This window comes from Lissotriton helveticus, chromosome 6, assembly GCF_964261635.1.
Source record: "Lissotriton helveticus chromosome 6, aLisHel1.1, whole genome shotgun sequence".
Classification (NCBI taxonomy): Eukaryota; Metazoa; Chordata; class Amphibia; order Caudata; family Salamandridae; genus Lissotriton; species Lissotriton helveticus.
The window spans coordinates 1,439,328,822-1,439,350,962 of record NC_136067.1 but is presented as its reverse complement, the minus strand read 5'-3'; the positions used below and the strand labels follow the sequence as shown (position 1 = coordinate 1,439,350,962).

The 22,141-nt window shown below is 43.3% G+C and overlaps 1 protein-coding gene across 4 annotated transcripts in view; it reads right to left on the bottom strand.

The window, feature by feature from the left end:
• AHI1 (Abelson helper integration site 1) overlaps window positions 1-22,141 on the bottom strand; it is an 862,008-nt gene that overhangs the window by 748,162 nt on the left and 91,705 nt on the right. For all 4 annotated transcript variants that reach the window (XM_078649231.1, XM_078649230.1, XM_078649229.1 and 1 more), the window contains exons 5-6: window positions 14,819-15,012; window positions 3,321-3,525 (exon numbers count right to left, since the gene is read on the bottom strand). In XM_078649231.1, coding sequence (XP_078505357.1) covers window positions 3,321-3,525; window positions 14,819-15,012 — 399 coding nt within the window. The remainder of the gene's footprint in view (window positions 1-3,320; window positions 3,526-14,818; window positions 15,013-22,141) is intronic.

The following is a 22,141-nucleotide window of genomic DNA, read 5'->3' as shown; positions in this document are numbered from 1 at the left end:
TCTCGGTTTATGGTCTGTCAGCATAAACTGTAGATCCATCATCATGGAGGATGGCATAGCAACCATTTCCTCTTGGTACCCTTGTCAATCAAGTTGCTGCGAGGGGTACTGGTACTCTCCATATCCCTCTTCGTAATCATCCTCCTGGCATTTTACATGTAGTTGTGATGGACTACTGGCATAACCAAAGGTTCAGTCATCCTCCTCCTCTTCTGAATCCTCCTCCTTTAGTAGATGTGATGGAACCAGAGGAGTAATTTTGCTCGGGGAGGTGACCTCTGGCGTAATCCCCTTCTTACAGACAATCAGCTGTTTTTCTGGAATTTCTCTTGTCGATGAGCCCGTAGTCGAGATCGCCGTCGACACTACTGTTGTCGATGCCGTAGTCGACACCAGGCATAGGGCGCTCTCTGTCGTTGACGACCCCATCGTCATCACCGTCCACAACTATCCCGTCGTCGACATGGTCGTCGTCACCGCTGCCATCGTCGTCGATGTTGTCGCCGATGTTACAGGCGTTGACGCAACCGTCTAAACGGACGCCGTCGATACCGCAATAGGCAATGATGGTGACTTTGCAATTTTGCTTTACCTCTAGCTTCGTCGTCGACGACGATGGTTTCTTCCTCGACGATCCCGTCGACGATGCAGGTTTTTTAGATTTCTCCTCAGGAGGCATAGTAGGTGGCTTTCTGAAGGGCTCTTTGACCGGAGGAGGTGACTTTGAAGGCTCAGAAGTAGATTTCTTTGACTATTTTTCACTAGAAGTGTGTCCTTTACTCTCCTTTTCCTTAGGTTGAGGAGATTTTGAAGGACTACGCCCAGAAGACCCATGAGTGGTCTTTTTGAGGGCCTTCCCAGGACGTTCCTCTGAGGAATGAGTCTGAGGAGATTTTGTTCTCTTTTGAGATCTCCTAGATGTAGAGGAGGATCCCTCATCGCTGTTACTAGAGATAAACTCCTTTCTGTCCTTTAGCTTCTGAAGCCATATCAAAAGGTGTCCCTCACGATCTCTAAGAGTCTACCTAGAGAAAGGTCCTTGGCCTGGTGATCAGGGTATAGACAGTAAATGCAGTCAGCATGAGTGTCATCAGTGTAGAGCCTCTTCTTTGAACAAGTAGCACAGGCTCTAATAGACGTTTCTTCTCTTTCCCAGACATTCCTCAAAGAATGTACTTGAAGACAGTCCAAAGTATTATCAAATCCAACTGAAGATGAAAGAACAAAGTTCCTCAAAAAGGCTGAAAAGACAGAGTTTGAGCAGAGCTCAAAGGAGACTCCCTAGCACAACAACCGGTAGAAAGTCTGAGGGGCAAAAGATTCTCTCTGGAGTGTTCTAGAGGGTGAGGTGATTTGATTGGTCTAGAGACAAGTGTGTTCTCTTTTTACATACAAAGGTTATGGGTTGCAAAAGGGAAAGGGGCCTAGGCCTCTTTTCAGTTTGCTATACACTAAGCATTGCTTTTTTATGTACCGGAGACTCCCGTCTCGACGACTGGGAATGATTCAGGCATGTGAATCTATGAAAGCTCTAATACTGGAGTAAATAGGGATTTATTTTGGTCATCATTAACCAAGTATTTAAGTAAGATTTCAACTCCTGATCACGTAATCGTTCTGAAAATTTCCAACCTCCATAGATCATTTGGTCATTGTTTTTCCCTACAGTATTTGTTCCCCTTTTTGGTTATTACATTTCTTATGCTTGTATATTTGCCTACCTCTTGCATAAGATAAGATAAGTTTAATAGTATATAAGCTTATTATATTGTATTGTTATAAGAAGTCTATAATATAATCTCATGATCTTCAATTATAGTACTGTACTATATACTCCCCCTTTAGCCCCCTTTTCTTCCCACCCTCTTCTTTTCTTTATTATTGCTAAAATGAAAACAGCTTTCTATTTTGCTTATTGTCTGTTTTTATATTTATTATACTATACATATTTTGGTTTTTCATGACTTTTTCTTATTTAATTGTTGCTTCCTTAATAAAAGCTTTTAAAACTGGAAAAAAAAATAAGTTCATACCTAGAATAGAAACTGATCTATGTTTAGGGGCAGATGTACAACCACTCTAAATTGTGACTCACAATTTGAGCTTAATTGCGACTTGCAAATTGCGAGTCCCAATTTAGAATGTACAACAGTGTCAGAGACACTGTTAGCGATTCCCAATGGGGTTGCAAAATGTGAGGCTCGTGAATATTAATGAGCCACTCGCAATTTGTGACCCCATTTGCAATGGCTGGCCCTCCCAGGGATGGTGGCCTGCAGGGCTCAGCAGACCTCCATGTCTGGCACCGGTTTACAATAAAGCATGTTTTTTAATGCAGCCCGTTTTCCTTAAAGGAAAATGGGAGGCATTTATTTTTAAAAAATGAAACGTTTTCATTTAATTTTTTAAGGGCCAGTAGATCCCTGGGAGCACTGCCTGCCCTTCAAAAATATTTTTGGAGCAAGTCACAAAGGGGAAAGGGTCCCCTTGGGATCCCCTTCCCATTTGCAACTCCATGAGGGTGGTAATTTGCGAGTGTTTTGCAACTGCAGTTGCGGTTGCAAAACCTTGGTACATGGCTTTGTGGTCGCTATTACGAAGTAGGAAGAGAACACCCCTTTCTAATAGCGAGTCGCTAAACACTATTTTGCGAGTCACAATTTATTTTGCGACTCGTAAAATAGTGTTTGTACATTGGCCACATGTTTTTAGCATGCGCAAACGGGTCGCAAACCTGTTTGCGCATGCAAAATACCATCGTACATCTGGCCCTTAGTCCCATACTTGCTATGTATGAATTGTGGATGAGCAGAGATATTTGACTACTAAAAAAAGCCTACAGCAAATCATAAAGTTCCTGAGGGCCTACTCATATAATTCCATTCACAATCCATGTGTCTAGCCCCGCTGTTCCTTCGCTATGCGAGAGCTATGGAGTATACTACAAGCCGGTGCATTGAATGAATTTGCAAACTGAACCATGAAGACATGGAGAGAAGAGGATGTGGCCTTCTAACACACATAGGTTTTTTATGAACACAAATACGTTTTTAAAACAGTGACTTTCTAGGTAGTATCATAACAGATGCCATTTTCTTTACTGTGCATGTTATCTGCTTCCTCAAGATAAACTGCAATTATTTCTTCTCTACTAGCTAGATGCCAGATACCTGTACAGCGTTATGTTGCTTTTACATTTTTGTTTGCTTCAGTAAGTATCACACTGAGAAATTCCATCAAAGTCTTACTTGAATATATCTTCTACGTGGCATTTGGTTCACATAAAATACATTCTATAAAAAGTATAATTCTGCAATTACCCGTTATCCTGTTTGACGTGTAATCCGGTTTTTTCATCGATGACGTGAATCTTTACTGTTGGATGTAAAACTATCATATCATTTTTAAGTTTATCAGTTCGATGGATGAAAATTCCCAAGACAAGGTTTTCATATATTAAACGTTTGGAATACATTTCATTTTCCATAGCGTTTTCCGCAATGACAACCGGATTACTCTCTGAAACTGAAAGAAAACAAACATGTACGTAAACTGTAATTTGAATGTAACTAAAGGTTTTAACAGCTAAAATATGAAATGTCAAGACAGTGAAGCATTTTCTCAACCCTAGCTGCGACTTGTGATTTGTGGATAGAAAAATGTGTTGCCAAAAAAGGTAATCGAGAACCAAAGCCAGCCATGCGAAAAAGAAAACGTATCTACATATGCTTCTCCAACTGGTATATCTTTTGTAGATTTTCACATTGAGAATATTTCCATCGAGTTTGACAAGTCAAATGAAAATCCAAACAGTGATTGGGTTATGTTGCTAATTTCCCCAATGGATGGAAACATAACCTTTGAAATAACTTATAGCACAGCTGAAGCTCCGATAAACTACTAATCTAATGAACGTGAAATAACTAAATCTATGAATGTTATCAATGCTGGAAAAGCATCATATCCGTTTCTACAATTAGAGGTAAATAAATAGTTTCGGGAAATTGTGTATTTCGTCCAAAGTAAGGGCTACAAAAATAGTTCCAGAGACTGATTTTCATTTTTCCCAGCCACTTAGTTTTAAGGGCACAACAATGCAGTTAAATAACAAAAGCATCAAAACTCATTGCCTAATCAGCGGTACCTACTTGAATATGTTCTGCAGTCAGAGCCCACTATAAACTAAACATTGGATACAACAGCTGCAGAATCCTTCACTTCTACAGACAAATGTTCTTTTGCAGCAAATGTTTTCTCTAAAATACCATTTCTTTAATATAAATGAACAATTACTAACGAAAATGAGACAGTATCACCTGATCCTGAACTTAACCTTTTCCGATAAATATTTTCCTGTACAAAAATAATGTCATGCTTACAGTAGCACAGTTAAATAGTACGTGAAAAATAAACAAAGAGTAACTTGCATACTTTATTGGGTCGCCAGCGTACATTTTGTATTTATGGGAAGTTTTCATACTAAGAAGGTTTTTTATTTTAAGAATAACTTTAGCTATGTTTGACGAATCTACACACTTTTCAGGAAAAAAACACATTTGTTTCTCGTAGATCAATCTTGGAAAGGGTTGAGATATTTAGACAAAAGGAGAGAAGTTATAAGTGAATCTCAAGTTGTTGGTTCCCATTTAAAATCCTTTGTGGAAACTTGTTCTAAAGCAGATACAATGCCTTTTTTGGTTTGGTGCGAATCCCTTCTGCAGTTTTTAAGAAAAGCCTGAAATCAGTGGGTCTAGGAATCTATATATATATATGTCACTGTCTGCTTTGTGAATCCGAAATTTATCTCTGAGCTGACCGTTTGATTGGCTATCATATTTTTAGGTCAAGTCTGGGCAGCGCACGTGAAGCTCTGCGAGGCATGATGCTTTATTAGAGCATAGACTTGAAGCTCCGCCCACTCTCCACCCATATTTTTAATTGGCTTGTGTCATTGTCCTTTGTAAATGATGGCTTCTGTTTTATCAATAGGCTTGTTAGTCCCGCCTTAATACCGACTTGCCTTCATTTGACACCGCCCGTGAGGACTGCCCCTTTCACTTCTGTTGTTACACGGTATGTCTTATTTAGTCTGTAAGCACTATATTTCTTTAATGAGTTTCTCCTACTGCAGACACAACATGCTTTCCTGCAACATTCAGCGTACATTGTGCGCTTCCACTTTCCAAGCAGCCGGGACAATGGTGGCAATAGGTCTCTCATTTATGAGAGTTTGAGCTTTTGGCATTGTAAATGACAATAGCTCAAGCTCTTGCAAATGCAAGACCTATTGCCAGCAAATCTTTATGGGTGTTGTTTCCAAGCGCACCATGTAGCGCTTGCACGTTAACAGAGGCCACGCCCCTTTCTTTAGACAAGCCGTATCTAAAGAAAGGGGCGCGGCTGCCATCAAGGTGAAAGAGCTGCCGCGCCCCTATTATTAGAAGCGGCTCGTCTAAAGAAAGGGGCGTGGCTTCTATTCATGTGCAAGAGTGGCATGGGGTGCTTGGAAACTAAAAATATTTGCGATTCAATGGGTCTCGCATTTGCGAGAATTTAAGCTATTGACATATACAATGTCAATAGCTCAAAGTTCCGTATATTCGAGACCTATTGCACTGCAAATGCTTGTTTTCTTCAGCAGCCATTTTGAGGATCAAGGACCTGAAATGCTAAAGGCAAATCTTGCTGTGGACATTTTTTTGTGAGGACATAAGGAAGGTGGGTGAGACACCTTATCCCCGAGCGGAAAATGGAACACCCCAGAGAGGAGTAAACTACATGGTTTCAGTGAACCAAAACCTGTAATGGGTTTAATTAATTGTTTTGCAAATTAATATGCAGATTTGGAGACACTTTTATACTTAAAAAGCCTAAAGAACAAGTTACATACCTTCGGTAACGAAATATCTGTAAGAGACATAGATTAGTTATAGATTCATTACCTTAGAATTACCCCCAGGTGTCAGACTGAATCCGGAGAATTTTTTTGTCAGCAGTACCCCTGCACGTCAATAGGTGGTGTTGGTCGACTTCGCGTTCATCATTGGCGTCATGGTCGCCGTAATATTGTCGCAGTCTCTACTTAGAAGCCGCCCTCGCGCGCTGACGTCAGTTCTTTACACCACAGACTGCGCGAGACGGGTGATGAAGAGGCCCAAGGACTTGGCCGTAGCCCGGGAGTCCTTGAATTGTTCTAGCGCGTTGTCTGCTTTGCCGCCGAACAGGCAAAAGCCATCAAAAGGCATGTCCAGCAAGGTAGCCCGGGCATCCCCAGAAAAACCAGTTGACCTCAGCCAGGTATAGCGTTGAAGGGCTACCGACGTTGAAATTGTCCAGCTTAGCGAATCAGCGGTGTCCAGTCCACATCTTAAGGTAAACTTGGCTGCCTCTCTCCCCACAGTGCCCAGAGCGCGGCCCGGGCCTCCTCTGGGCACTGTGGCAGCACCTGCGCTACCGTATCCCACTCAGAGTGGGTGTAACAACTCAACCGACATGCAGAGTTTACCGACTGCAGTCCCAAGCTGGAGGAAGAAAACATCATCTTCTCAAGTTAGCCCAGCTTTTTGGACTCCCTATAAGATGATGCGTTAGGGAATGCGCCTTTGAAGGTAGAGGCTTGGACCACCAAGCTCTCAGGGGTGGGGTGTTGGGAGAGGAAAGAGGAGTCGCCCGGAGCCGGGCGGTGGTGTCGGGCAACCATCCTATCCATGGGAGCCCCTGCGTTGGGCCTGGACCAGGTGCCCAAAATTATGTTAGTAAGAGCTTCATTGAAATGCAGCAGGGGCTCAAAGAGACCACTGCTAGTTGAAGCACCACTGTCAGGAAGTTCGTCCTGAATGCCGCTGTAGGTAGCTCGAGGTTGAGGGTCTTGGCTGCCCTACGCAACACCACTGCATATGAAGCACCCTCCTCCGTAGCCACAGTAGTAGGAGACAGCATGCCAAGGTCTGGAGAGGTATCCAGACCACTGGCTTTCCCCAACTCCTCTCTCCAGTCCGGGTCATCCAACTGGTCATCTAAAGGGTCTACAGACCCCTCCCAGTCCTCCTCACCCTCTTCTGGTTGCCAATCCAGCCTGTGGGAAACACCAGGATAGAACAGAGGTACAACAGTACCGCTCTGCGCCGGATCCAGCGTTAGTCGACGTCGGTCCGGCTACGTGTCCAAGTCAGGGTGGAGGCTGGGGTCGACGCTGGCGGGGGCCACAACCGGAGTCGGGTGCGGACGTGGTGCCAGTGGAATCGACACCGGGGGAGGTGTTACAAGGGTGACCAGCGCCGATCCAGATTCCAGGCCTGGATCCAAGGGGACCCTGCAGAGCTGCCGGTGTCGAAAGCCCAGGGCCCCCTGCCTAGTCCGCGGGGCCCAAAGGCGCGCTGGCAGAGTCAGGCTGCTCAAAGATGGCATGCATCGCTTCGTAGAAACTCCGAAGCTGGGCTGGGGTCGCTCCGGCTCCCGGAAAGGAGGGAAACTCGGAGTGGACCCTTAAGGCTCTGCACGCTGAGCCGCGGGACAGGCACCGTCCACATCCCTTTATGCGTCGGCCGGGGAGAAGTGGAAGAGCGACTTCTTGTGCTTTGTCTTACCTGAGGAGTGGCAAGACTCTGATGACGAATGGTGGTGACTTCGCAACCGGTCCCGCGACCTCGAACGGCGCGGAGCGGACTGCCGGGCCTCATGAAGCTTTCGGGACCGCTCCCGCAAAGACTTCGGATTCATGGTCCGGCAGTCGGAGCACGACTTGGGATCATGGTCGTGCTCCAGGCACCACAGGCACACGCGGTGCAGGTCCGTAACCGACATCCACTTGCAACAGGTGTCGCAAGCCTTGAAGCCGGGCTCAGGATGACTGGACATCTCTGCGTTCACCAGGAGTCGGTAGACTCAAAAAACGGTGTTGACAAAAGTCGCACATTAGTCATTAAACATGTGACTGGAGGTACTGCTCTCTCCGGATCTGCACTGGCTGGAGCGGATAAAGAAAGAACCGACGTGAGCGCACGAGGGCGGCGTCTAAGTAGATACCGTGACATCATTACGGCAACCACGACGCCAACGACTAACGCAGAGTCGACCGACACCACGTGTAGCACCTAGGGGTACTGCTGACGACAGAAATCTCCGGATCCAGTCTGACGCCTGGGGGTAATTCTAAGGTAAGAAATCTATAATTAGTTGTCTCTTTCAGATAATATGTATGAAGGTTCTTGAAAAGATTACAATTTTAAACAAGTAGAGAAACTGGTACCAGACAGAACGTGACCAAAGCCTATGCCTTACGTCCAGCTGGTTCTGCAGGCCTAGTTATTTGATACAGTACATTTTGCACTATACAGGCATCGGTACACGGCACAGGGTGCGGTGAAACGCCACACCTAAAGTCTAGTATGAAAAAAATTATTTGGCAGTGAAAAAGTGTACAGGGAAAGGCAATAGGCCTTCCCCCTGTGCCCAGCAGTCACTTAAATCGAGGTGGGAGGCACTCAAAGGCATTGCCTTTTGCCCAACGGTTAATGTCTTTGGATATGGCTATTGGGCTCCTGGCGAGGCTACACCCTGGGTCTGTGCCAGCTGGGCAAGTCAACGGAGGAAGCCCAGAAGAAACTGCAGGTTTAGCTTTTAAGGGACATGGCCTAATGTTCTGGTTTTAACAGGGTCTTACTTGCTTAGATAGTTCCACTGGAATGTACTGGTTTCCAATAGCTCCAATTAGGTTCAAATAATCCTTACTAATTTCAACTGTTTATATTAATTTGAACTGGTTTGTAGTGCTTTCAAGTGGTATTTATTAGTTCCAAGTGTATAATATCTGGTTTCCTCTGGTTCTAAAGTATTTCAACCAATTTATAATGTTTGATCTGTTTGTATTAATTCTGGTGTCAACTGATTTCAAGAGGTACATACTGATTCTTATACATACTATTTAACCGGTCTACAGAGGCAGGAGTCTTCAGCATGGCATTGGCAAAGAACATTTAGCTGGCCATGCCTCACTGAAATGGTGTTGGTAAAAGAAGGGGGTTTGATACACTTCGGTCAGCAGGACCTATTAAAGCATTATGAAAGACAAAAACCTGACCTGCTATTCATTGCTGCTGTTCAATTATTAAACAGTCTGCGACCTTTATCCAATTCGAATGTTCTTACGTAATTTGATTACTTTGTTTACAGAAAAACATTTATCTCAATACGACATTGTCAAACCATGTCTTTTCAAAAGATACACTACATTAGTGAAACTGTGGTCAGTGTTTAACATAAAACATACTTTATTTATACAAATCAAACCAAATCACAACATAAACGTGTTGAATCAGAATTATGTGCCAGTCATTTTAACCCTTTCGGTGCTCATGATGGCATGGTTCCATCATGAGCACCGGTGCTCCTGAGCTCACAACGGAACCATTCCCTCATGAGGACAGGGGCAGGAAATCCCTCTGCTGTAAACAGTAGAGGGATTTCCATTTTATTTTGTGCCTCAGGAGGTGAGGAAGAGCTTCCCCAACCTCCAAAGGACCCTAACATGTTTTCAATCTAATGACTATTGCGCGCATGGCGCGCTGTTGTCATTAGATTGAAAACTAAACTGAAACTTAGTTTCAGATTTAATGTTTCAGTGCTCATGGGGCTATCTCAGCCCCCGAGCACCGTAACACTTGGGAGAGGTATCGTTGGAAAGGGGAGAATCTCCCTTTCCCAATGGTACCCCTCCACCAAAAAATGGATCCCTGGATCCCCAAGCAGGGCTCCACCCACTAGGCACCAGGGAGAGGGGAGCGGCCCTTTGGGCAAGGGCCTTTGCTCTCCCCATATTTTTGGGGCTAAATTCAGTCTCTCAGCCCCCATGGTCGACGTATTGAGGCGACATCAAAATTGCCTATCACAAAATCTTTTGGGCCCTTGCTTGTTGCGGGTACTAGGGCCTCCCAAACGAGTCGGGAGACCTGGGGAACGTTTGGTGGTAGAAAATTTGTGTCAGCCCGGTGATGCAACAACTTTCCCACACAAAAATGTGGGTTTATCTGATCAATTTAAAGTTAGCAGGGGATGCTGGGTAAGAAAAAGTTGGGAGAGCCACGCAAGCCATACCTCCCTGGAATTCCCTGGGTGTCTAGTTTTCAGAAATGTGTGGGTTTGATAGGATTCCCTAGCTGGCCGCCGAGCACAGGGCCAAAAACCCAGGAGACACCCCCCCTTGCAAAACCAGGTTGTTTCGTGATAGGCAATTTTGATGTCGCCTCAATACGTTTTGGGCCCTTGCCTGTCGCAGGTACTTGGGCCTCCCACAAGAGTGAGGCACCATTTTTATCGGAAGACCTGGGGGAACGCTGGGTGGTAGGAAATTTGTGTCAGCCCAGTGATGCCACAACTTTCCCACACAAAAATGTGTGGGAAAAGTGATTTTTCCAGCTAAATTTCAAGTTTGCAGAGGATTCCGGATAAGAAAACGTTGGGAGATCCACACATACCTCCCTGGAATCCCCCGGGTGTCTAGTTTTCACAAATGTATTTGCTAGGTTTCCCTAGATGCCGGTAGAGCTAGGGTTTAAAATCTACAGCTAGGCACTTTGCAAAAAAAGGGTCAGTTTTCACTGTGAAAATGTGGTGTGTCCACGTTGCGTTTTGGGCCGATTCCTGTCGCGGACACTACGCCTACCCACACAAGTGAGGTACCATTTTTCTCGGAAGACTTTGGGGAATGCAGGGTGGGTGCAATTTTGTGGATCCACGCAGATTCCAGAACTTTCAACCACAGAAATGTGAGGAAAATGTGTGTTTTTTTATCTATTTTTAGGTTTGCAAGGGATTTTGGGTAACAGAACCTGGCGAGAGACAGTCAAGTCACCCCATCCTGGGTTCCCCTGGGTGTTTAGTTTTCAAAAATGTATAGGTTTGCTAGATTTCCTTAGGTGCTGGCAGAGTTAGGGTTCAAAATCTAGAGCTAGGCACTTTGCAAAAAAAGGATACGTTTTCACTGTGAAAATGTGGTGAGTCCGTGTTGCAATTTGGGCCGTTTCCTGTCGCGGGCACTAGGCATACCCACACAAGTGAGGTACCATTTTTCTTGGAAGACTTCGAGGAATGCGGGGTGGGGGGAATTTTGTGGATCCACACAGATTCCAGAACTTTCCAACACAGAAATGTGAGGAAAATGTGTTTTTTTTTTACAAATATTAAGGTTTGCAAGGGATTCTAGGTAATAGTACCTGTTGAGAGCCAGTCAAGTCACCCCAGCCTGGATTCCCCTGGGTGTCTAGTTTTCAAAAATGTATAGGTGTGCTAGATTTCCCTAGGTGCCGGCAGAGCTAGGGTATAAAATCTACAGCTAGGCACTCTACAAAAAAGGGCCAGTTTTCACTGTAAAAATAAAGTGTATCTACATTGCATTTTGAGCCGTTTCCTATCGCGGACACTAGGCCTACTCACACAAGTGAGGTACCATTTTAATCTGGAGACTTTGGGTAACACAGAATTGTAGAGCAACTGTTATTACCTATTGACTTTCGATGCATTTCTGCCTTCCAAATGAAAGACAATGTGTAAAAAAGAAGCCATTTAGAAAAATTACCTATAATTCTCATGCTAGTATGAGAATTCCCAATTTCGGAAATGTGCAAATATCTACGGTTTCTAAACTCTATATTTTGGTCCAATTTAAGAAATAGATAGGTGTCTTTCATACCGATTTTTCCATGTATATATTTTCCCACATGAATTGCTATATACCCGGTACATAAATCAAAAACCATTCCAAGACGCTTCTCAGTTATTGGCTTTGGGTTCGTCAGGTTCTTGGTGAACCTACAAGTCCTATATATCCCCACAACCAGAAAGGTCCAGCGGATGTAACGGTATATTGCTTTGAAACAGATGTCATAGCTCTAGTTTTATTCATCGAACGGAACGTCAATAAGTGGTAAAAGAAATACGACTGGCCTGTAGCGTGCTTCATACTACAAAGTCCATAATGCAGTAGATGTCATTGTTGTTCGTTTGGTAGTATTTCCGGATATCCAGTTTGCAGAGTGCAAATCTTGAACCATCTTTGCTAGAGGAGCGTTTGAACAACTGAAGCTGAATTCACTACTAATCAGGTAAAAGCCGCCTCGGCTTTAGACGAATGAACCGCCACATAGTTGATCTACATGACTAATGGCTCACCCGTTTGCTTCACAGTACGTTAGAAGATTGAATCTGCGAACGCAAAATGGCAACATACAGGTAGATGCATCAAGCATTTTTGCGAGCCCAAACGGTGCGAATCGCAAAATTCGCCCGTTTGCGCCCGCAAAAATGGCATTTGGGATGCATCAAGGGTTCATGCACTCGCAATTTAAGAATTCGCAAATAATTGCGAGTTCTCAAATTGCGATTGCATTTAAGGAATCGTAATTTGCGATTCCTTAAATGCAATGCATGAACCATTCCAAGATTGCGAATTCGCAATCTGGGGTCGCTATTTACCGCAAATTCAAACTACGTGGTAAATAGCAAAAACTTAGAAATATGCACTTTAGGGCATTTTTCTAAGTTGTATATTACACACACACATGTCCTTGGGACATGTGTGTGCGCAACACCAGTGAACATTACCATTTCAGGGGTGCAACAGGGTGTACTTTGGACACCCTGGCACCCTTGAAATTGCGGCACATTTGCCATTCGCTAATTGCTAATCGCAAATAAGGAAGGACTCCCCATTCATTCCTATGGGACTTTAGGCCCATAGGAATGAATGGGAAAGCCATTCCTTATTTGCGATTAGCAATTAGCGAATCGCAAATAAGGAATCAGTAGGAATCGCAAATAACATTGCGATTCCTACATGCATCCCGTTTTGCGAGTCTTTAATAGCGAATCCTTAAAATTCGCTATTAAGGACTCACAAAAAATAACATTGATGCATCTGGGGGATTGTTTCCTCTGGAGCCTTCAGCTTAATTAAATTGTGCCAGCCGTGAAATTCCCACACAGGGCTATCACTTGAAACATTGCACCACATAAGTGCACGAGGCTGTTAACGTCAACTTTTGATTCCACGTTAAGATGTGATTTTGAGACAAACAGCCTTCCCGTTTTCTTGCAGCATTATACCCCGGGGCACAACCGGACAGGCTTGTTGGAAATAGGTGCAAAACTTTGCCATTCCTCCCATAACCGCCTTTCCATAAAACAAACAGAACGTACGTCCAACCTCCTTCTATGTTTATAATTCAAAAAACTATGTTCAGCGAATCCAGTCGCTCTTAAATAAAAATATCCCTATGTCCCTAGTTATGACTGAAAAATATCCATTGTCATCAAAAAGACTTGACTTCACAAATTAAGGTATTCCCCACTACTTCTATCAACTAGCATGAAAACATAGCTGAAATAACACTAAGAGCGACGTTGCGTAACTTTAATGAAATATTCCTGGAACTTGTATCTATGCAGATTATCCCCTCCCAAGCCCTGAAGAGAACCCTCAAATGACATAGGGACTCTAAACGCGTCGGATTTCACCTTCTACTGGGTTTATTAAAATTACAATTGTTTATGCTGAGCATTATGCGTCAAATGTTAGATGCCCACAAGTCGCCCAAATGAATTCCCAGTAATTTAACAGCCATTGCAGTGTTTTTTGAAAAATGATGTATTCACGTTGACACAATCGGTTGTTTTGGTATGAATTAATATGACTGGTACATAATTCTGATTCAACACGTTTATGTTGTGATTTGGTTAGTTATGTATATATAATGTATGTTTTAGGACCAGAGTTTCACTAATGTAGTGTATCTTTTGAAAAGACATGGTTTGACAATGTCGTATTGATATAAATGGTTTTCTGTAAACAAAGTAATAAAATTTCGTAAGATCATTCGAATTGGTTAAAGGTCGCAAACTGTTAAATTATTGAACAGCAACAATGAATAGCAGGTCAGGTTTTTGTCTTTCATAATGCACTGAAACATTGAGCAGGCGACAGTGCGCAGGACATACATTTGCTAAGAATTGAGTAGACAACCATGATATTTTTAACCAAGTGGTTCTAGAATTTATAGTCACAACATGGTTTGAGCACCTTCTTCACAGTTCCTGGGTGTAAACCCTCTCTTGGCATAAGCTCGGTCTTGATGACAAATTTTGTTTTGTTCCATTCAACGATTTTTTATTTTTTCCTCCAAAATATCTTCCCTGTGGAATTTTAACCAGTTTTCATTAAACTTTACAAGATCAAACTTAGGAGGTAACATTTTGTTTTGAACAGGTTTGTCAAATGGGCTGACATTTCTGAACCAGAAAACGATTTTCCTATGAACGAAAGAACTGAACTATAACTATGGTCAATATTGTGACGTTTTCATTAAAAACAAATGTCCATCACAAAACATTAGGACTCATGTGAAAAATGTAGCACAATCTTGCTCTATGAGAAATGAGTTATTGGTAACGGCGATTGCTGCAATCTAGAAAACTTAAGATTCAGTCTCCTGACTTCTGGGCATAAAAAAAGCAGACAAAGCGAGTATGAATGTTTAATGCAAGGGGGCTTTATCATCAGACCCACTTCAACAAATAGTCAATGCTGCCAAAAAGCTGCAAACAATAACAACCAACAACGTTGTGCCTGTATTACACCTTGCTCAGTGATGGGAGTCGGTACACTCTACTGGAAATGTAGTTTGGCACTTCAGTGCCGTGGTATCTAATGTTAGCTTTCCTGTTAGCTGGAACAAATTTCATGGTTTCTCTTTTTAAAGACAGTGGCACATTTGTTTTAAGTGACATTCTGTAGCAGATAATAAAAACAAATCTTCAATATACAAACCATTTTTTGCTTTATTCTTTGTCTTTTTCACTTTAGTCTTCTTTTGGTAAATCTCTTCTTCCTCTCTGCCATTCTCCATATTGGGTACACTTATCTTGTCACTATCTTCAGCAAGTATTCCTCTCAATGGTCCTTTCTTTTTTATTTTGGACTCTTCCGAAGGAATAGCATTAAGTTCAGAAATGGACATAACACTGCAATACAAAAAACTGTTTATTTTTTTATTTCAAAGTATTTTATTAGTTTTATACAAATACAATAGCATTCTTTGGGCCTGTTGTGCAATTATGTGTACATTCCCAAGATAACCAGACTACATCAACAGGCTGTGCTACAGAACTGAAGGGAGCTTGGACGTTTTAATTGCCTCAAGTGGAACAACAAGGTGATGTATGGAATCCTTGAATTAAACTCAGCCACTTGCAATCGCTCGGGCAGGATCCCAAACCAATATTTTTTGCCCACCATGCCACCTCAGTTTGGACTCAGTCATGGGCAAATCAGTTTTGATCCCACACCAATGGGAACCGTCCAGCTCAAAATGCCATTCCAAGTCCCCCCTGAATGGGAACACAAGCAACCTAGGACCACTTTCTGCCTTATTAGGGTTCACCAGTGAACTTGGTTCCAGTGGCACAGTGAGCACTAGGCCAACGGCTGGGCATGCCTGTCGACTTAGGGCGTCAACTGCAGCAGCAAGTTGATGGCTGGAATTCTCAAATTAATCTCAGCCACTTGCAATCACTCGGGACGTATTCCAATCAATCGTCTTTCACTTACCATGTCATCTCAGGTTGGACCCATCCCCATGCAAATTTGCCTTAACTCTTCTCCAATGGGAGCAGTCTTGCCCAAACTACCAGGCCACGTCCTTCCTGAACAGAACACAAGCAGCCCTGGACTAATTCCTCCTTATTATTTATTTATTTATTTATTGAATTTGTAAGGCGCTCAGCTACCCAAAAAGGGTTTCCCGGCGCCAGGCGGACAGGGAGCAGAACGAACATGAGGCGGTTAGATGCAATTATTGATCAAAAAGCCAGGTCTTAAGAGTTCTGCGATAGTGGGTATAGTCAGTTTCTTTACGAATGTTAGAAGGCAGAGTATTCCAGAGGGAAGGGCCTAGGTAGGAAAAATATCTCCCCCCATTCTGTAGAGTTTGACTCGGGGTACAACGAAGTTGCTCATGTTACTGGAGCGTAAGTGGTGGGAAGGAACATGGGGACGAACAAGAGTTTAGAGGTATTGAGGGGCAGTACCGGCCTTGATTTTGAACATATAGCTCAGGGCTTTTAACTTAATATGGTTCTCCACCCTGAGCCAATGTAAGACACGAAGGTGTCTAGAAATAGGGGAGGTCCTGGGGATTCTGCATAGGAGTCTAGCTGCAGAATTCTGGACAAGTTGAAGTCTGCGGGTCACGGCCTAGTTTGAGCCCAGGTATAGAATGTTGCCGTAATCGAGCCGCGATGTAATGAGGGCATGGACCACGGTTTTTTGAGTGGAGACTGGCAACATCCATAGGATTTTCCTCATCCATTTCAGAATGGTGAAGCATAGCGCTGTAACTTTAACAGCTTGTTGGTTCATGGACAGTGAGTCGTCAATGATGACGCACAGGTTCCGAACGTGGCTAGTTGGTTTGGGAAGGTTGCCCATCTCAGTCGGCCAGTGAGAAGGGCACCAAAGGTCTCTCTGCTTGCCCAAGATGAGAACCACAGTCTTCTCTCCATTCAGCTTCAGGTAATTTTGGGTCATCCAGTTGGAGATACTCCTGAGGGCTTGTTTAACACAGGAGGGCGCCAGGGGATTGGAGTTAGAGAGGGAAAAAATAATCTGGGAATCGTCCGCATAAGTGAAGAGAGTTAGACCAGCCTGGTCCGCGATGTCTGCCAAAGGTCTGACGTACAAGTTGAACAGAAGAGGGCTAAGGATTGAGCCCTGAGGCACCCCATGAGGTGAGGCGTGGATTTTGGAGCAAGCTGTAGCCGAGACGATTTGAAAAGTGCGATTGTTCAAAAAGGAGATAATCCAGTCCAGAGCTCATCAGTGAGATATGGCTGGGTTCTAGTGACACAGTGAGCACGGGGCCCATGTCTGAGGATACCTTTCATGCTTAGGGAGTCAACTGCATCAACAACAACAAAAAGGTGATCGGAGAATGCTTGAATTAATCTCAGCCACTGGCAACCCGTATGGCCCCATCGGTTTTGTGTGTACTCAAGTGAAACAGAGTAATGAGTAAGTGAGTTTTATGGGACACACCAACAGTCAAGTGGACTGAATATGTACCGCTTGCCACTTCCACATTAAACCAAATAGAACAGCAACCTAGCACAAAGTGTGCCTTAACTTCAGATGATTAGATCATTTGTAGAAGTCATTTGAAAGAGTGCTTCAGATTCAGGTTCCTAACAAATGAATGTGTTCCTCACTCCTTTGGTTTAACAAGCAGAAGGTACAACTGCAGTGTATGAAGCAGATGAATATCCTAATTGCATTGAACCCATTAATATTTGATGCTAGATTTCATTTTCCTATTATGAAATTTATGTTTTAGAACCTGATTCCAAAAGCAAACTGACTTGCATCCAAAAAGGGGTTATAATTGTAGCGCAAGTGTGGATAGAAAAATGCACATACAATGTTTGCGTACAATGGAATGGAGAATAACCTGCACACATGGCATTTTATTCACCCTCCTGAGGTTTCAAACTTGTATTCCAATATTAATTTCATTCTGGCTAATTGGTACACGCAATGCCCATGCAAATTAGCCAATGTGCAATCTGCACCCGCATTTTATGGCTCTGTCATTATCAGACATCGGCGTTGGATGGTAATGAAAATCACCCAATTTCTAGGAGTGGCCACTGGATGAATTTGCTCCACTATAGGGAAAGTATGATGAGAATATTGATCCTGTGATTCTTCTCCAGGTTAGGATTTTCCTTCAGAAACTGGAGGAGTTGCTATTGCAACAGAACGCTAATCAGGTCCTGAATTTCAATGTTACGACTTTATCAACGGACAAGTGTCACAAATATTGTTTTTTTAACTACTCTAAATAAGCAGTGCAATGCAGAGTGGGAAGCTTCATTATATCTAGCCCAAATGTGGTAGTGGTTGAAGAAGAATAGCATTTAGGGTGGAGGAAAGTAAGTGTGGCAAATTGAAGGCTTAAAGGCTAACTGAAATCTGGAAACTTCACGTGTAGATCAAAATCTCGTCTATTTTCTGGAAATTGAGAAACTGACATAGCAACACACCAATCCTAGAACTATGCCTGAAAAATAATTCCATTTGTTATGTATGAAAAATGTACAAAAAGCTGAAAAAAGGGTTGTTAATCCTGATGCCTTTGCTCCAGATATTCGAAAATGCTATTCTTATTACTTACAGACACAAAACCTGGCTACACAATGGCACCAAAAACGGTGACGATTCAGGATCTTGACAAAGGGTGGGTCTGGGTCAAGAAGGTGAACTGGCAGTCTCAAGTACTCTAAGCAAATATCTTACTACTACAGGAATCCTCTTGTCCAGTCCTTTTATTCTCTGATTTTCTAAGGATTTTGCAAGCTCACAAGGATTGAGACACCACTTTTCAAAGGAATGTGGCTTGATGCTGATAAACAGTGGAAAGCGTCATTACAGAGAAAACTATGATAGGTTATACCGCAAATAATTGGAGCAAGATACATCTAGGAAACAACCAGCATGATGATAAAACAAGAAACACTTTTGTGCAGGGACCTTGTTGGAGCACATCCAACTTCATATGGACACAACACTAAAGAGTTACCTGGCTCTCACCATATTTAAGGTCCATGGTGTGAGGGAATTTATCTGGCACCAGAAAAATAAGTTACCCACCTTTGGTAACAATCTCTGTGGGGGATGAAGAAGCAATGCTGTTTAAATCTTCTGAAGGATACTTTTAACCACAAATTCCTCACCTTGTGAATATTCCCAAGGCGTCAGGCAGGATCCGGAAACTTTTAGAGCAGAACTTCTGCATGCAGATGGGCTGCATTGTGCGGCTTCACACTGACATTGTTCCGTTCTGGAAAAGACGAGTGGAGCCCCATATAGGCACCAGCCATGCACACTAACATCAGTTACTTTCTAGGCTGTCCATGCCCTCGACGCTGAATCCATCATCAGATTGATATAACTAGTGTGCAGAGCTCAAGATTGGGACCTACTGGAGATGGGAGGTTTGGGAAGGAATCTGCAGTTAGACAAAGCATCCACCAGAAAGATCATTACATAAGGTAAGTAACTTGTTCTTCTGATAGATACTTATAACCTCAGATTCTTAACCTTGTGAATAAATACCACAGCAGTATCTCTCAAGGTGGTGGGTCTGTGAACTGGCTCAGACCAAAATGTCCTGCAAGTTGCCCAGCCAAAATGCTCCGCTCCATAGATTCGACTGTCAAGGCAGTAGCGCTTTGTGAACATTCGTACTAATGCCTCCTTGACAAATTTCCCATAATAGGCACTCCTCATGCTAATGCAGTGGTATAGCAGCTTTGGCCCTGAGTGAATGAGTCCACAAGTCTTCTGGGGGATGCTTTTTCACCATTGAGTAGCAGATCTTTAAGCACAGAACAATCAATTATAAGATGGTCTGTATTTGCCTTGACCTTCTTTGGTCTGGAAACCCCTACAGAGCTGATTGTCTACTAGATGTTCCAGAATGCTCTTTTAGGGGTCAAACGATGTTGTCCTTCTTCTTCCATAGAGGTATGAGGCAGAGCAAAGAATACCAGAAAGGGGATAGCCTGGCTGACATGAAAAAGGGTAACTTCTTTCAGTAGAAATGAACCTTGTATCCTCAAAACCAATTTATCAGGGAAGAAGGTGCTATAAGGTGGATTGAAAGAAAGAGCCTGAAGCTCACTCACACATATAGCAAATGTTATGGCAAATGAGAAAGACTGTCTTAAAGGTCAGAAGTCTCAAAAGACAACTGTGTAGCGGCTTTAAACAGGTGCACATAAAAAAGTTGGGAACTTAGTTCAAGTCCCACTGATGCATCACAAATGGTTTTGGAGGGAACATAATGCAAACCTTTAAAAAGTCTAATCACGATGGGTGATTTGAATAAAGAAGGCTGGTCTGACAAAAGCGAGAAAGCCTAAAGAGTTAATAAATAGCCGTTAATTGCACTCAAAGCAGGTAGCTGCTGGGTTTGGGACAGAACAAATAAAAAAACTACACACCACTTTGCAAGTGTTACACCAATCCACAAATTTGTACCAACTATAGGTGTCCACTGATTTTGTGGAGGGATGGCTCTCCACCAAGATGACAACAATGACCTCAAGGTGCAAGCGAAAGGAGGTCAACTGTCGTCAATTCTAAGATCCATCTGTAGGCTGTTCCACATTTTTGCTGCATAGATCCGAATGAGCGTTCCCCCATTCTTGCTCTGAATATTCTCGGTACAGTCACCAGAGCCTTTTCCAACGATCTTAAGCTACGCCCTGGTATGTATTTGGTAATTAGAAGTTGGAGATATCTTAGGCCTTTCTTTAGTAGGATGCGGTGGCAGTGGCACATTGCCTTAAACACGACTCTTTTCCACTGGCAGCCAGTGGAAAGCTGTCAATGCTTTCTTCGTGTTAGATCTTCTCGGAAGGCCGAGTACCAGACAAGCCGCCGCATTCTGTACCCTCTGCAATTTGGACAGAACTTTTTTTGTAGCTCCAAGATGTAGTACATTACCATAGTCCACTTGGGAGGTTATTACTGAATGTACATTGGTTTTCCTGGCATTAGATGGTAAGAGATCCAGGACTTTCCACAGAATTTTCATGGCCCCATAGCATTTTCCCGCTACCTTCCGAAATTGGCTCTCAAATGTCAACTCTGAGTCAAACCAGACTCCGAGGTTTTTCCACTTCTGCTTTTGGGGTGGGTAGTTGGCCTAGTGAATCAGGCCACCACGCGGTTGACCATATGGATGGCATCTTGCCTACAATCAGTACCTCCGTTTTATTGCCGTTTAACTTGAGGCAGTGATTCGACATCTAGTATGCTACCTCTTTTAAACATTTGGAGAAACGTATAGCTGCCTGGTCCTTGTTCTGTGATAGCGACACAATAAGCTGCGTGTCGCCTGCATAAGAGACAATCAACACCTTATGTTTCTCCACTGTCTCTGCCAGTGGTCCCACATAAATGTTGAATATAATGGGGCTCCAAATTGAACCCTGTGGAACCCACTGGGACAAGGGAATACTTTCAGATAAATAGGTGTGTTGTGCCACTTGGAAGCTCCGTGCTGACAGACACGCTGTCAACCAGCTCAGAGCACTATACCTGATGGCACACATCTCTAACCTGTGGAGGAGCAGTTTGTGGGAGACGGTATCAAATGCCGAACTGAGATCGTGTAGTGTAGTTCCTATAATGACCATGCAGGACCTGCGCTTTTGGATAACTGCACTGTGGGTCTGGTGGTAGACTGATTCTGTGCACCTCCACCGGGTATGTTAGCCTTGTTTGCATTAGCTAGCTCACAGTGCCACTAGAATCTCCTTTTATCAGAGAGATTAGTTTTTGGCAACCTCAGAACATAACAACCCAGATTCCTCAGACTCGTGCAAAAAATATACTACTTTTCACCCGGTTACTCGTGCTAGCTCATTTGGTCTCAGAGAGATACATAGAAGAAACAGTCGAGTGTGTTTACAATAAGAATTTATTGCACTGTTGTTCTTCTAGTGTAAAATATATGTGCTGCTACAACTGTTACACAGTAGCAGAGATATATGATCAGCAGTACAGTGAATAAAAAGGAATAGTACAGGTCTACCATTTTACAATAATCATGAACATATACATAAATATAAAATGCATTTATAAAATAAAGCGCATAATCCTATGATTCCTGTCTAGATGTACCTAAGTGTAGCTAGCATGTGAGTGGGTGCGAAAGAGCTATTGAACCTAGGAGGCAAGTATCCCGCTAGGATTTAGTTGAACCCCATTACCTAAATAATGAGAGTGTGGGACCTTGTCCTGGTCTCAAGTTGGACACCCCGCAAGGGATGTTTAGACCACTGTCAGCTGGAGCGACTGCATGCAGGAGCCTCAGCATGCAGGAGCCTCAGCGTCTCTGGTCAGTGTGTCGCCTTGAAGCCTCGGTTCCCTCCAACTACTGATAGCAAGAGGAGCTGTATTTATACAGAGTCCCTTTGTCCCTTGTGCGTGTGTTAGCCATTGTTTAGTATGAGGATGACGTATGGGATAAACCTTGTGCATAGATAGGAGGAAGGTGAAGTATACCCCCTGGGTAGTATCCTCATA